At 51.8% G+C, this 13,681-nt stretch overlaps 2 protein-coding genes across 2 annotated transcripts; one reads left to right on the top strand and one right to left on the bottom strand.

The window, feature by feature from the left end:
- Positions 1-2,834: 2,834 nt before the first annotated feature.
- Positions 2,835-3,213, bottom strand: IUM83_01046 (Catalase/peroxidase HPI; the record flags this gene model as incomplete). The annotated part of the gene is made up of 2 exons (XM_067924874.1): positions 2,835-3,034; positions 3,129-3,213. The coding sequence occupies 2 exons, from the start codon at positions 3,211-3,213 to the stop codon at positions 2,835-2,837; spliced, it is 285 nt and encodes a 94-aa protein (XP_067797538.1).
- Positions 3,214-7,041: 3,828 nt separating this feature from the next.
- IUM83_01045 (putative secreted RxLR effector protein) lies at positions 7,042-7,638 on the top strand (the record flags this gene model as incomplete). The annotated part of the gene is made up of 1 exon (XM_067924873.1): positions 7,042-7,638. One exon carries the CDS (start codon positions 7,042-7,044, stop codon positions 7,636-7,638), a length of 597 nt encoding a protein of 198 aa, XP_067797153.1.
- Between the last annotated feature and the right edge of the window lie 6,043 nt (positions 7,639-13,681).

Raw genomic sequence — 13,681 nt, 5'->3', positions numbered from 1 at the left:
CGCTGAAGCAGTTAATACAGTGGGGCCTACAGCCCGACCGGCACGTTCGGGGCGGTCTGGGAGACCGCCACGATGGTACAGAGCGGCAACCTCCGCGCTCTGAAGGTACTCCACGACCGTCACCTGGTCGTGGAGCGACACGAGATGAAGGTCAACACGGCGTCGACCATCGGGGCGTGTTTCCACCACCTCCGCCACCACTGCGAGACGCACGCGGAGAAATTCGCTGGATCGTCCAGCGAATTGTTGATCATAGGAAAACAATCCGAGGTCCGGATTGGTTTCGCATTCGCTGGAGAGGGTTTCCTCCCCAACACGACACGTGGGAACCACGGAACGTCCTGATGGAAGACGTTCCGGACATGGTGAAGGAATACGAAACCCAACACGCACTACCAGCAAGAAGGTAGTGCGAGCGCTGTAGTAATCTACAACGCCTGACGACTCGCGTGCTAGATAATTAGCACGGAGACCACGAAACTTTCAGGTATACATGTAGTATACCTGTTGTGGTCGCGGTTGCTAATACGCACCGCCACCTGGACGAACAGTGCGCACGGCGCACGGACACCAGCCTCCACCGCAACAGCGTGGAGTTGCTAATACTTGCCTCGCTTCGAGAAGGACTCGAAGTGCTTTGGCGCTTGCTTACCCGATCACGGTAAGCAATAGAAATTCGTTTGGAGATGTCGACGCACAGACCGGTCGACATCGAAGAATCGTACACAGACACCGCGTTGTCTATTCCCGTGGTAGCGGCGCACCTCGCGCTACCGCGCATGGTACTCAGCAACGGAGAGTTTACACTCTGTTGCAATGGTGGTCTTCAACTTGGTCATGCTCATTGCGGATGAGCACGGAACCCCCCAGCACAAACAATTGACAAGCAGTCAATATTAATTGACGTGTCGAGACCGACACGTCTAAGCTTAACGGGGGGATGGTGTAACGGGGTTGCACACACAAGTGACAATAGTCACTTGTGCTTGACAACCGTCACCAGTGACAACTGTCACTTGTGCATGACAACAGTCACTTTGGTTTAACAGATAAATATCTGTTAAAGGTTTTAGATAATTCCTCACATTGGTGTAAGGCACACCAATGGATACATTGAAGTGGGCCACCACAATGAATGGTCCACACATACCCAAAAATCCTATTGGTAGAAAGCAGCATTTTTCTACCAATCAGAGACATGCATATTAGCGGAGCTCTGACAGCCAGCCGCTGTCAACCCTTTCATAGATGATAAACAGTTTTAGCAGATTTTAGAGGAAGATCAATTTACAAGCAATACAGTTCTCATTTTACCTCATCTAAGTCACTTGGAATCCTTTCTTACTTCACTTATATTTGTGTATTCAAATATAATTAACCTAAGTAATTACTAAGTACTTACGCTTCCTCATACACGTTGCGCAACGTGTAAGCTAAAGTAGTGAGTCAAGTTAGACCCACTACACATTTTCCGTATTGATTTAACATCACTGACATCCTGGCATGAGAACTCCTTTTGTGCCCTATCGACACCAGCGCCTGTCCTCCCTGGCGCTATTTTCATCCCAAGAAACGGCAGCGCTTGTACAAGACGGTGGAAGAGTACCAGTTCTTTCAGTGCTTCGCCAACCCGATCGACTGTATTATCTACTAAACCGTGTGCAGGCCATACTCGCTCGCACAAAAAGCAAAAAACAAGTTCCGCTTCATTTATTGTGGGTGCTGCAGACTTGTGCTCTTCGGACGAGAGCGATGACGAAAATGCACCATGCGTAAATCTTGATGAGCAAGAGGAGTTCGACAAATACATGAGCTGCTCCCTAGGTAAAGACGACAAAACCAACCTCGATATATTGGAATGGTGAAACTCCACAGGTCAACCAGCATATCCGAAGCTTGCGGTGGTGGCAAGGGCGATACTGTGCATTCCGGCGTCAAGCGCCGTATTGGAAAGCAATTTCTCCACTGCGGGAACCGTAATGTGTAAATCGCGGAATTCCCTCAATCCATCGATGCTAGATGATATTCTTGTAGCGAGATCTAACAGCGATCTCATCGACTGAGAGTAAAGATGAACTCACCATATATTGCACATTTTGTTTTAAATGGCTCGGTTTGTATATAATGGACCGGGTACCCAAATGGTGCTGTCGGGCGGGTGCGGATACCCGGAGTGAACAAGAGGAGCGATCGGGCGGGTGCGGGTAACCAGAAAATCGCCATTTGCGAGCTCTAGATTTTATCATGAAGTAAGTGATGTTTCTTAGCTACACAGCCTCTTTATTTCTACTAGTACATCTTGAAGCATTGTAGGAAATCCACTCCGTTAGATAGAGTTCTTTCATCGTCTTATCTAGGGCCATCGCGATATGAAATGACGTCTTTTGTGAATTAGAACGCGTTGGGTGGGGCAAAGAACCAAGAATCATTCGATCAACCGTGAGCCGTGAGTCCTTGACATTTGTCGTTCGCTGGTTGGCATGTAACTTGAGCCCCCCCCCCACGTCACGGCTGATCCCAAAAGCGCCGCCTGCCTTGTTCAAAAGTGCAAAAATGAGTAAGTTTGGCTCACATTGCGGCGCCCGAACCACGGTGCCTGTGTCGGACCACTATGAACAGAACCTCGTAGGAATGAGAAGAGTGTCACCACGCTGTCAAGTGAAAGAAAGACAAACAGCCAGAGTCGATCATAGAGACTTCGCTGTAATTATGCTACCGCACTTGCACTGCGGTGCGCAGGGTCAACTGTATTTATTGACTAGGGTACCGTACACTCGCCACCGCACTGATTAGTAGCTAATCGCGTTGAAGTGGTCGGCTGTCATGACCTTGGCTCACGCCGAATTGAACACATGCTTGAAGGCGCCCTCCTCCGAAGCGAACAGCCGCACCGCCTCCTTCAGCTCGGGCGCCGCCAGCAGCGCTAGGTCCGTGTCCATCGTGTATTCGTCCTTTCCCTCAACCTTGTACTCCTTCTCCGTCCACGTCTCACTCGCTCGACAGCGTGACCGAGCCATTGCTGTATGAGCCGTTGCTGTACGAGCCGGTTGTAGCCCATCGCCTTCTGCTCCGTGCGTTTCCGTTGTTGGCATCCGTGCGTCCGTCCAGGAAGTCGATGGTCACGTTACCGGCGTCCTCGAGGGCCACCTGGCCCGCCAGCACGACCAGGTCGGCCGTCGACAGCGTTAGCCACGACTCCTTCACAGACTCCAGCGTGGAGATGATCTTGTCCACACCGCCGTTCACCGTCCAGTTCTTCTACGGCGAGAAGCAGCGTGGCGTTGCTGGGACCTGGCAAGAAAGCCTAGATAGCTGAGTCCTGAGACGCGTTGCTGGGACTTAGATAGCTGAGCCCGGAGACTCCTGCTTGCAGCTACGGATGCACGGGAGATCATATACGACCAACAACGTAGCCTCGGTTAGGGAGCATGGAATCGTAGGATTGTACTAACTGAGAATGGCATCGATCTATTTGTAGTCGGGCGAATATCTACTGCCAGGCCTCGTAACTTGAGCCCCTCATGAAAGTTATGCTAAATGACTACAAATGACGTCCAGATTACCTTGTCACGCGAATGTCGCCCCTAAAACACTCAGGCAACACGCACCGGATAATATACTATCCGCCATGTATAAAACCTAACAGTTTCGTCCCGATACATTATTTATTCTTTTGTTATCTTATAAGTGATTCAGGGATCTGTGTTTGTATAGGGACTAGTACGCGCGCTTGTATCGCCCCCAACTACTCTGGATAAAATCCAGAGAACTGTCCGTTGTATTCTCTTTGACCAAATGTTGGTGGGACCTTAATTTGTGCTACCCAATTACACTAATGACTATTTTTGGTACCTCGAGCTCCGTAACTCCACTACCTCTTGTTGGGAGTGTACTAGTACATGCAAAAAGAGGTGAGGAGTCGTTTAATTGGCGGATTCTATTTCTGCGACCTCTTTTTTTTTACTGCGACCCGCCCCTAATACAGGTGTCCCCGCTGAGGCCGGTTCTCAACCGAGGCGGACGCATGCGTTTTCGGACACTTTGTGATCTGATTGGTTAACAGGACGTTACAAAAATGATACTGCACAACTCATGCGTTGGCAAGCGTTAACTACTTTTGGCCAATCAGTGCACTGCATTATTTGCATTCCCCACAGCACTCCCTCCTCTGACATGGCGTCGGTCCGACTTCAACGTGCTTCTCCCCGCGCTTCACCCCACCGCAAGGTAACGGCGTCGTTGGAAAGCTGAAGATGAGCTGTGCGGCCTTCTGGTTTGTTTGGTAGCCATCAAGCGACACCAAGCAGCACGAAAAAAAAATTCAACAGTTCGAGAGCGGATTTCGTGGCGAGTGCATGCTTCTACGCTACTTAGAGATTCAGCTTTCAAGAGATACTACAGGGCTTGGTAGGTTGGACCAGCTTCGCTCCCCATTGCCGGACGGGGAGTCTTGGTCAGCGCTTCAGATATTGTTGAGTCGTGAACCACACGTAGATCACACAGAGTAACAGTACAATGATTGGATAATATTGATCAAACACTGGGCCAATCAAATTTGGTCAGTTTCATTCTCAACCGAGCATACGGGGTAGGGCACGCATGTAACGCGTCAAGAAAAACGCTTCGGTTGAGAACCGGCCTAAGGGCCGTTCTTAACGGAGCGGTGTGCGGTAGGCTCTGTAGGCGCGGGTAGACAGCGCACCGGCTCTGTGCAGCAGTCGGGACTACCTCGAGGGAATTTTCGATCACGGATCGGTAAGCTCCCTACGCACACCACGAGGGGTGTGTGTGTGTGTGCGCTGTCCGTGGTAGGCAGCCCAGATTCTGACTCCCCATCCAAATGGATCGCCCTCGAGAGTTGCTGCGCACCATTGTCTAGCCCAGCGCGAGCTCCTCTGAATAATCTTCTCTAATGGCAAGCGCCTGCGTCGCTGCAGCGACACACACGGCAATGTCATTCATCTCTTCATCACTGGACGAACTGCTCCATTCCTCGTCGTCCGTATCGACTAGCTGAGGGAACATACGTAGTATCTGCCACAGGGGGTTCGGGGCGTTTTGTGAATGAGACAATTTCTCGGACACAGGTACAGTCTGGTACAGCAGCCTACAGCCCTACACTCCGTCATTCTTAACGACGACGCGCAGAGTGGTACTCTCTACGCACACCGCACACCCAGCCTACCGCTCCGTTAAGAACGGCCCTGAATCTGCAAAGGTGGGACCAAAAAAACTGCGAGGTTACAATATCTGCACAGGTTGCGCATAGACGCTAATATACTGCTTTTATAGACGCGAATGTACTGCTTTTTAATGTTACGGATAGACATAAACTGAGTTTGCGCTAGATACGATGCCATAATGCATCCAGCAGTTCCTGATAGTGGCGGGAGTTACAGCATTCCAAGCCTGTGACGCCCAACTTAAGGCTGTGTAGATTGAGATATTCTCCTGCGGCAGCCCTACTATATACCGATCAATGCTATCCTCGCCTTAATGCGCGTGAAGTGACCCTTGATGCACGCAATGATGCCCTGATCTAAGATACAATGTTCATTGTGGGCCTTTCATTTTCTACCGATCTAGCAACTCTATGTTTCCTGCAGAGACATTTTCCGGCAATGATCTTACTAATTCAGTACGTCTCACCAGACAGCTGTGGCAAATCTTGTGCACTGTCAGACTCCCCCACACTCTGTGTTCGCGGTAGATAGCCGATGGCAGTTGCAGATTCAGCGGGGACACCTGTACATGGTCCGTCATAGAAAGGGAAGGTTGCCCTTCAAATCCCATTTTACTATCAATTCACTGCCGAGGAGTTCCGGAACGTGGAGGACTGTAGCTCCGCCCTGGGGTCTTATCGGCCGGCTCCTTAGCCCCCACGAAGTCGAGATTCTTAGACGCACTCGTAGGTGGTCTCCATGTTCGCTCAGGGTACCTGCAACGTGCTAGAAGGCCATTATTGTGGAGGCTACAGTATTGGTGAAGAGTCAGGCCTGTGCTAAGAACGGACCACCCCATCCTAAGATTGCTCCCTTACAAAAACCAAGTAAATCAAATGCACAATTAGTGCAATTGTATGTTGCTAAATGTCGCAACACAGTACACGTAGACTTTATCCTCACTTCGTGCCCACTCGTTGATGTTAGTTGACGGGTCGCCCCGTAAACTTCACCTTGAAGCCGTCCCGTAAGTCGTCCCGTAATACGTTGCGTGAATTTCTAGGACTGTAAATTACTTGCTCCGTAATAAATTTCGACCCCATGCACAATGTAGTCCTCCACCCCCACCCCTCTATTCAGACTGAGCGCAGTTGATCTAAACGAACTTCTAGTCGACACAACGCGCTCTAAAGGTGGAGTACGTAGTGTACATGTGCACATATCCTTTTAAAGCAAAGACAGATTGTTGTAACCTCGATAGTGCTAGTCAATCGCTCTAAAGTACCCTACAAGACCACTGGCGCGAGGAGTTTTGTTAAAAATACGAGATAATGGAGAATTCCGTTTAATAATGTCTGGACATCTAGCACTACATGTATCGATGTTACAACAATGTATATTTGCTTTAAAAAGAATGTGCACGTGTAGGTTGTAGCGTTAGGTCTGAATGGGACGGCCGGGTACTACCAGATCGAGGGTTTTTGCTCATTGCTAGTTTTAAGGATTTGAGCGCATGCTACACTACGTACTCCACCTTTAGGTGGTGTCGTGTCGACTAGAAAGTTCGTTTAGATCAACCGACGGTCATTCTGAATAGGACTACATTGTGTACGGAGCTCGTAATTTATAATTTCATTGTAATTTACGATACATATTACGGGACGACACACGGGACGGAAGATGTGCTGAGTACTGTTCCAAGTCACGCAGTCACTTGTTGGTGTACAAGCAGGCTTGCTTATGAGATTATACGTTGCTTAAAAAAACGGCTCTCTTCACTCAAGTCCTGGGCAGTACCTAGCAGCCCTCTTCCTCATTCACGAATTTCCATCACACCGACAAATACCTCTACTACAAGAACACCGACGACGCCAGAGATATGCGGTTCTCCGTCTTCCTAGCACTGGCGATTGCCACCTTCGTCGCGAGCATCAGCTTCACCAACGCCGAGAGCGTTGCTCATCCCGAATCAGTGCGCAACCTGCGTACCCAGACTATTCCTCAGGGGCTTGTTGGCAAGGCTGATGACGTCGCCGAAAAATTCAAGGCTAAAGACATCGTCGCAAAATTTCTCGAAAGTACGCGAACGAATTCATTGCTGAAAAGGGCCGCCGCGCTTGAGGCCAACGGATTAAAAGGAGACGCTGCATTCTTGAGGGCTAATGCTGCGGGAATTTCCAAACTCAAACCAGCGCAGAAACAGGAACTGGGTCGAATGGTTGCCGAAATTGCAAAGAAGGATCCCGAAAAATTGGCGCAAGCAGTTGTTCAAGGTGCGAAGAACGACCCCTCGAGGCTGGCGCAAGCGATGGGCCGAGTTGCCAAAGAGGAACCTGAAAAGCTGGCGCAAATGGCCAACGAAGTCGCCAAAAAGAACCCCAAGAAGTGGTCTACCTTCCAAATGGTTCTTGTTGGGCTCGTTGCTGGAGGCGCCACCTACTTAGGCACCAAGTGGCTATCGTCCTCGTCTACTTGAGGTCTGAAGGCGTAAGCTTTTACACTAGCGCCCTCTCGCGCACTTTTCCTGGTGTGAAGCAATACAGATACTACCTCGGTTCGGAAATAGATGACCATTTCCCATCATATTTCAGTCTACTCATCATAATTTCCCTTCTAAACCGATCGGGTTTGAATTCTGAATCTCCCGCGCTTTCCCCGCTCACTGGCCACCGCACACTGGTCCCCGCACACTGGCTTCTGGATTCAATTCGAAAGTTGGCGGATGAGGGAGATTACGGATAGTGAATGCCAGGCCGTCTCGGAAACCCTACTGCTTCGCAGCGTAGGAGGCGTGCTTACACGTGGGGAGATCGTCCGGGTTGCAATGTACTTCCACGTGGGCCGCCAAGTTGTCGAGCGCATGTGGAAGCGTGGAATCAACTCGATGGGAGATCGAGTAGTAGCTGTGGTCAAGTCAAGAAAGAGTGCAAGATGGACCGCCGCCCCGCTGCCCCTGCCGACCGCCCGGACGACTCTCGTCCCCCAACCTCGCCGACGCCACGCGCTGACGCTGCTGCGCCGAGACCTGGAACGCCTGATTCGACGGATTCGACGGAGCTGAACCCGAGGCTGCCGCTGGAGTTCTCCTGTATGGACGAGGAACGCCCGCCTTTCGTGCCCGGACCGATTCCCCCCGTGTCTCGCATGTACAATGTACTACATTGTACATGCGCTACGTGCCCCACGCTCGACTTGGTGCGCGTCGTGTGCTGGAAGCGATGCGGGATCCGACGACGATGGAGGGCTCGGTTGCTGACGATGGGCGTGAGGCGAAGGCTGAGAGCGACGCTTGGACGGAGGATTCGCGCTTCCCGCTGCCAGCGCCCATGGAGCATATCATGAAGGTTAATGGTGGAAATGATGACCGGCTCGGACATTTGCACAAGGACAAACTGATGCGAACGGACAGTCTTCCAACGTCATTGCCATGCGATGCAACATCTCTCGCCAATGCGAGCGCCTCCCTGCTATCCATCGCAGCAAGTGGGATCCTCGTAGCACCCGAAGCCAAATCAAGCGCCCCTCAAGTATGTAGTGAGATCTTAGATCCATTTTTGTGTATGTAGTGCGGCGGAACAAGAACGCCTGCGCCTCTCTGGACTGTGTCTTGCTTATTGTCAACTCTAGATCTCCAGCCCTCCCACAATTTAAACGCCTGCGCCTCTCTGGACTGTGGATGCTTAGTGTCAACTCTAGATCTCCAGCCCTATGTCAATTTTATAATCAGGAAAATGAACGAGGCGGAGCGCTGCGCAAAAAAAAACAAATGGTTATCTATTTCCGAACGGAGGTAGTACACAGGAGTGTGCTTAGACTAAAATGATGCTTTTCTTGTTCTTTTCACCAAAAACGGTTCATATTGTTTAGGACAAATTACAAGATCGTCGTAAGTTGTTCTAGACAACACAAAGAACTGGGGAAGTCAGATTCGTGACAAGCTACCTCAACACGATACTACCTCCGTTCGGAAATAGATGACCATTTGTTTTTTTTTTGCGCAGCGCTCCGCCTCGTTCATTTTCCTGATTATAAAATTGTGGGAGTGCTGGAGATCTAGAGTTGACACCAAGCGAGGTACAGTCCAGAGAGGCGCAGGCGTTTAAAATGTGGGAGGGCTGGAGATCTACACCTTTGCCCGTCCAAACTAAGAATAGTGTCAAGCAAAGCGATACTGTAATATTTGGCCTTTTCGCAAAATTGACACTACTGCTACTAATCACCAACGAATCAGAGAATACTTGCATACAAACCCTCCGGTGTTTGAGTTGACCGCGCACTGTACTTGCAGGTTGGCGCCCTTCGACAGTGGCAGCACCAACGTAACTCGCTTGCCCTTCTTGGCACGACCGCAGCCTCGTTTGCAGGGGACGTTGTAGTTGGTTTCATCGAAGTACTGTAGACGACGAAGTCGTCATCTTGCTGATCTTCTTCAGCGCCTTCGCAAAGACCTGGCGCTTAGTCCTGTTGACCAGGTTGTTGCATGTCATAGGCTCAATCTGCGCCTGATTGACCGTGAATGTCAAGCGACTTGGAGCCAGTCAGCGCGGCCGGCGCGGTGGGCAGCGTGGACGCGGAGCTTCTCTCTCGGCTGGCGAGTGCTTGGGGAGTGAGGCTTGGCGGGACATCTTTGCTCGAGGAGGGGATCGAGTTGTGAGAGACGCCTGGGTCGGAACTCAGGGCTTCTTGCCGCACCTTCGCGGCATTTTCGTGCTAGGGCGCGCTCACCACTCATTCTGCGAGCGCGAGAGCGTGCAAACACCAGAGGCGCAGTCTCGGTTTGTATGCAAGTATTCTCTGATTCGTTGGTGATTAGTAGCAGTAGTGTCAATTTTGCGAAAAGGCCAAATATTACAGTATCGCTTTGCTTGACACTATTCTTAGTTTGGACGGGCAAAGGTGTAGATCTCTAGCCCTCCCACATTTTAAACGCCTGCGCCTCTCTGGACTGTACCTCGCTTGGTGTCAACTCTAGATCTCCAGCACTCCCACAATTTTATAATCAGGAAAATGAACGAGGCGGAGCGCTGCGCAAAAAAAAACAAATGGTCATCTATTTCCGAACGGAGGTAGTATCGTGTTGAGGTAGCTTGTCACGAATCCCCAGTTCTTTGTGTTGTCTAGAACAACTTACGACGATCTTGTAATTTGTCCTAAACAATATGAACCGTTTTTGGTGAAAAGAACAAGAAAAGCATCATTTTAGTCTAAGCACACTCCTGTGTACTACCTCCGTTCGGAAATAGATAACCATTTGTTTTTTTTTGCGCAGCGCTCCGCCTCGTTCATTTTCCTGATTATAAAATTGACATAGGGCTGGAGATCTAGAGTTGACACTAAGCATCCACAGTCCAGAGAGGCGCAGGCGTTTAAATTGTGGGAGGGCTGGAGATCTAGAGTTGACAATAAGCAAGACACAGTCCAGAGAGGCGCAGGCGTTCTTGTTCCGCCGCACTACATACACAAAAATGGATCTAAGATCTCACTACATACTTGAGGGGCGCTTGATTTGGCTTCGGGTGCTACGAGGATCCCACTTGCTGCGATGGATAGCAGGGAGGCGCTCGCATTGGCGAGAGATGTTGCATCGCATGGCAATGACGTTGGAAGACTGTCCGTTCGCATCAGTTTGTCCTTGTGCAAATGTCCGAGCCGGTCATCATTTCCACCATTAACCTTCATGATATGCTCCATGGGCGCTGGCAGCGGGAAGCGCGAACCCTCCGTCCAAGCGTCGCTCTCAGCCTTCGCCTCACGCCCATCGTCAGCAACCGAGCCCTCCATCGTCGTCGGATCCCGCATCGCTTCCAGCACACGACGCGCACCAAGTCGAGCGTGGGGCACGTAGCGCATGTACAATGTAGTACATTGTACATGCGAGACACGGGGGGAATCGGTCCGGGCACGAAAGGCGGGCGTTCCTCGTCCATACAGGAGAACTCCAGCGGCAGCCTCGGGTTCAGCTCCGTCGAATCCGTCGAATCAGGCGTTCCAGGTCTCGGCGCAGCAGCGTCAGCGCGTGGCGTCGGCGACGTTGGGGGACGAGAGTCGTCCGGGCGGTCGGCAGGGGCAGCGGGGCGGCGGTCCATCTTGCACTCTTTCTTGACTTGACCACAGCTACTACTCGATCTCCCATCGAGTTGATTCCACGCTTCCATATGCGCTCGACAACTTGGCGGCCCACGTGGAAGTACATTGCAACCCGGACGATCTCCCCACGTGTAAGCACGCCTCCTACGCTGCGAAGCAGTAGGGTTTCCGGGACGGCCTGGCATTCACTATCCGTAATCTCCCTCATCCGCCAACTTTCGAATTGAATCCAGAAGCCAGTGTGCGGGGACCAGTGTGCGGTGGCCAGTGAGCGGGGGAAGCGCGGGAGATTCAGAATTCAAACCCGATCGGTTTAGAAGGGAAATTATGATGAGTAGACTGAAATATGATGGGAAATGGTCATCTATTTCCGAACCGAGGTAGTACAGAGTATGTATATGTTGGTTTTGGTGCTTGTGTGGAAGAGGGCAAATGCCGAAGTGAGATTCATCGTTAAGCCTAAATCTACGTTACTGTCCTCCTCTTCCTGTTGTTCCCCTTGTGCTCCTTGATGCCTCTCATCATGTTGTTTACCCTACCGAGGACTCAGTGCCAGTCTTCGGTCTATCCAACCATATCGTTGCTAGGCACGTGCCGTGCCCACCGTCAACTCGTTCACCGCGGAGTCATCTCCGGACGAGTCTTCGCTGGGTCCGTCTCGTCTCCGGGTGAGTCTTCGCTGGGTCCGTCCTGTCTACACTGGCGGTACACAATACCATCAGTCCTGTCTACACTCGCGGCGCACAATACCAACACTCCCACTCGCCGCTAGTGTTGAGTAGCCTTGGCGATGACTCGACTCTCCTCGAGAAGGTACTGCAGGCGCTTGGTTCCCACAGCCTTCGTTAACATGTCGGCGAGCTGATCCTTCGTCGGCACGTAGTCGACCGCGATGACTCCCCGCGCCACGTTCTCACGGACGAAGTGGTGCTTGATGTCCACGTGCTTGGTTCGAGCGTTGTAGCCTGCGTTACTTGCCAACGCGATGGCTCCTTGGTTATCCTCCCACACTCGCGTAGCTCCCACTTGCTCGTGGTCCAGGTCCTTCAGCATGGCTCGGGCCCACAGCACCTCCTGGGTGCATAGTCCGAGTGCCATGTACTCGGCCTCCGTCGAGCTTAGCGCCACCGTGCGCTGGTACTTCGACTTGAAGACCACCGGCGCCCCGCTGATCATCACCATCGTTCCGGACACTGAGCGGCGGTCGTCCAGATTGCTTCCCCAGTCCGCGTCCGTGTACGCCTCAACCACGATCTTCTCCTCGTTGCCGTTGTAGACGATGCCGACGTCTCGGGTGCTCTTTAGGTACCGGAGCACTCGGCCCGCAGCCTTCCAATGCTGTTGCCCAGGATTCTCCAAGAATCTTGACAACTGTGTGACTATGTATGCCACATCCGGGCGAGTGCACGTTGTAATGTACAACAGACATCCAATGAGTGCTCGGTATGGCTTTACCTGCATTGTCTCACGTTCGGCGTGAGTCGTCGGTGACTGAGTCTTCGTCAGCTTCAGGCCCGACTCGCACGGGTTCACCACCACCTTGGCGTCCTGCTGGTTGAACCTCTTCACCACGTCGTCAATGTAACGCGTCTGCTTTATCATGAGCGTCTTGGTCATGTAGTCGTGGCTGATCTCCATACCAAGGATGAACTTGGCCTCGCCCAACTCCTTCATCTTGAACGAGTTCTTGAGCGTCACCTTGACCTCCTGGATCTCAGCAGTCGTCTTGGCCGCAATGATCATGTCGTCCACGTACAGGCAGATGTACACGTACTTGTCATCCTTGCCCTTGACGTAGACGCACTGGTCGGCACCGCAACTCCGAAATCCGATGTTCACGAAGACTCGGTGGATAGTCTTGTGCCAAGCATACGCTGCTTGCTTCAGACCGTAGATCGCCTTCTCGAGTCTGCACATCATGTTCCTTGCGTTCGCGACGCCATAGGGCACCTCCATGTACACTCGCTCCGTGAGTCCGCTGTTGAGGAACGCAGTGTCCGCATCCAACTGCTCGGCCACGTACGCCTTCGCCACCACCACCGACAACACAACTCGGATTGAGTTCATGTTGGCTACTGGCGAGTATGTCTCGAAGAAGTCTACGCCAAACTTCTGCTTGAACCCCTTCGCCACCAGGCGAGCCTTGTACCTGATTACTTGGCCGTGCTCGTTGCGCTTCTTCGCGAACACCCATCGACATCCGATCGGCCGAGCATTCGCAGTCCTCTGCACCATCGTCCAGGACCCATTGTCGGCGTGTGCTTTTAGCTCCGCGTTCATCGCCTTGATCCACTCCGAAGACTCGTTGCTACGCATCGCCTGTTGATACGTGCTTGGCGCGTCGTCCGCCTCACCGACATCTGCAGCGTACGCCAACAAAGCTTCTGCAAGTAGGTTATCCTCGTCATACCTCGGTCGCTTAGGCGATGGAG

Source organism: Phytophthora cinnamomi, assembly GCF_018691715.1.
Source record: "Phytophthora cinnamomi strain GKB4 chromosome Unknown Contig14, whole genome shotgun sequence".
NCBI lineage: Eukaryota > Oomycota > Peronosporomycetes > Peronosporales > Peronosporaceae > Phytophthora > Phytophthora cinnamomi.
This window is presented reverse-complemented; position numbering and strand designations above follow the sequence as displayed.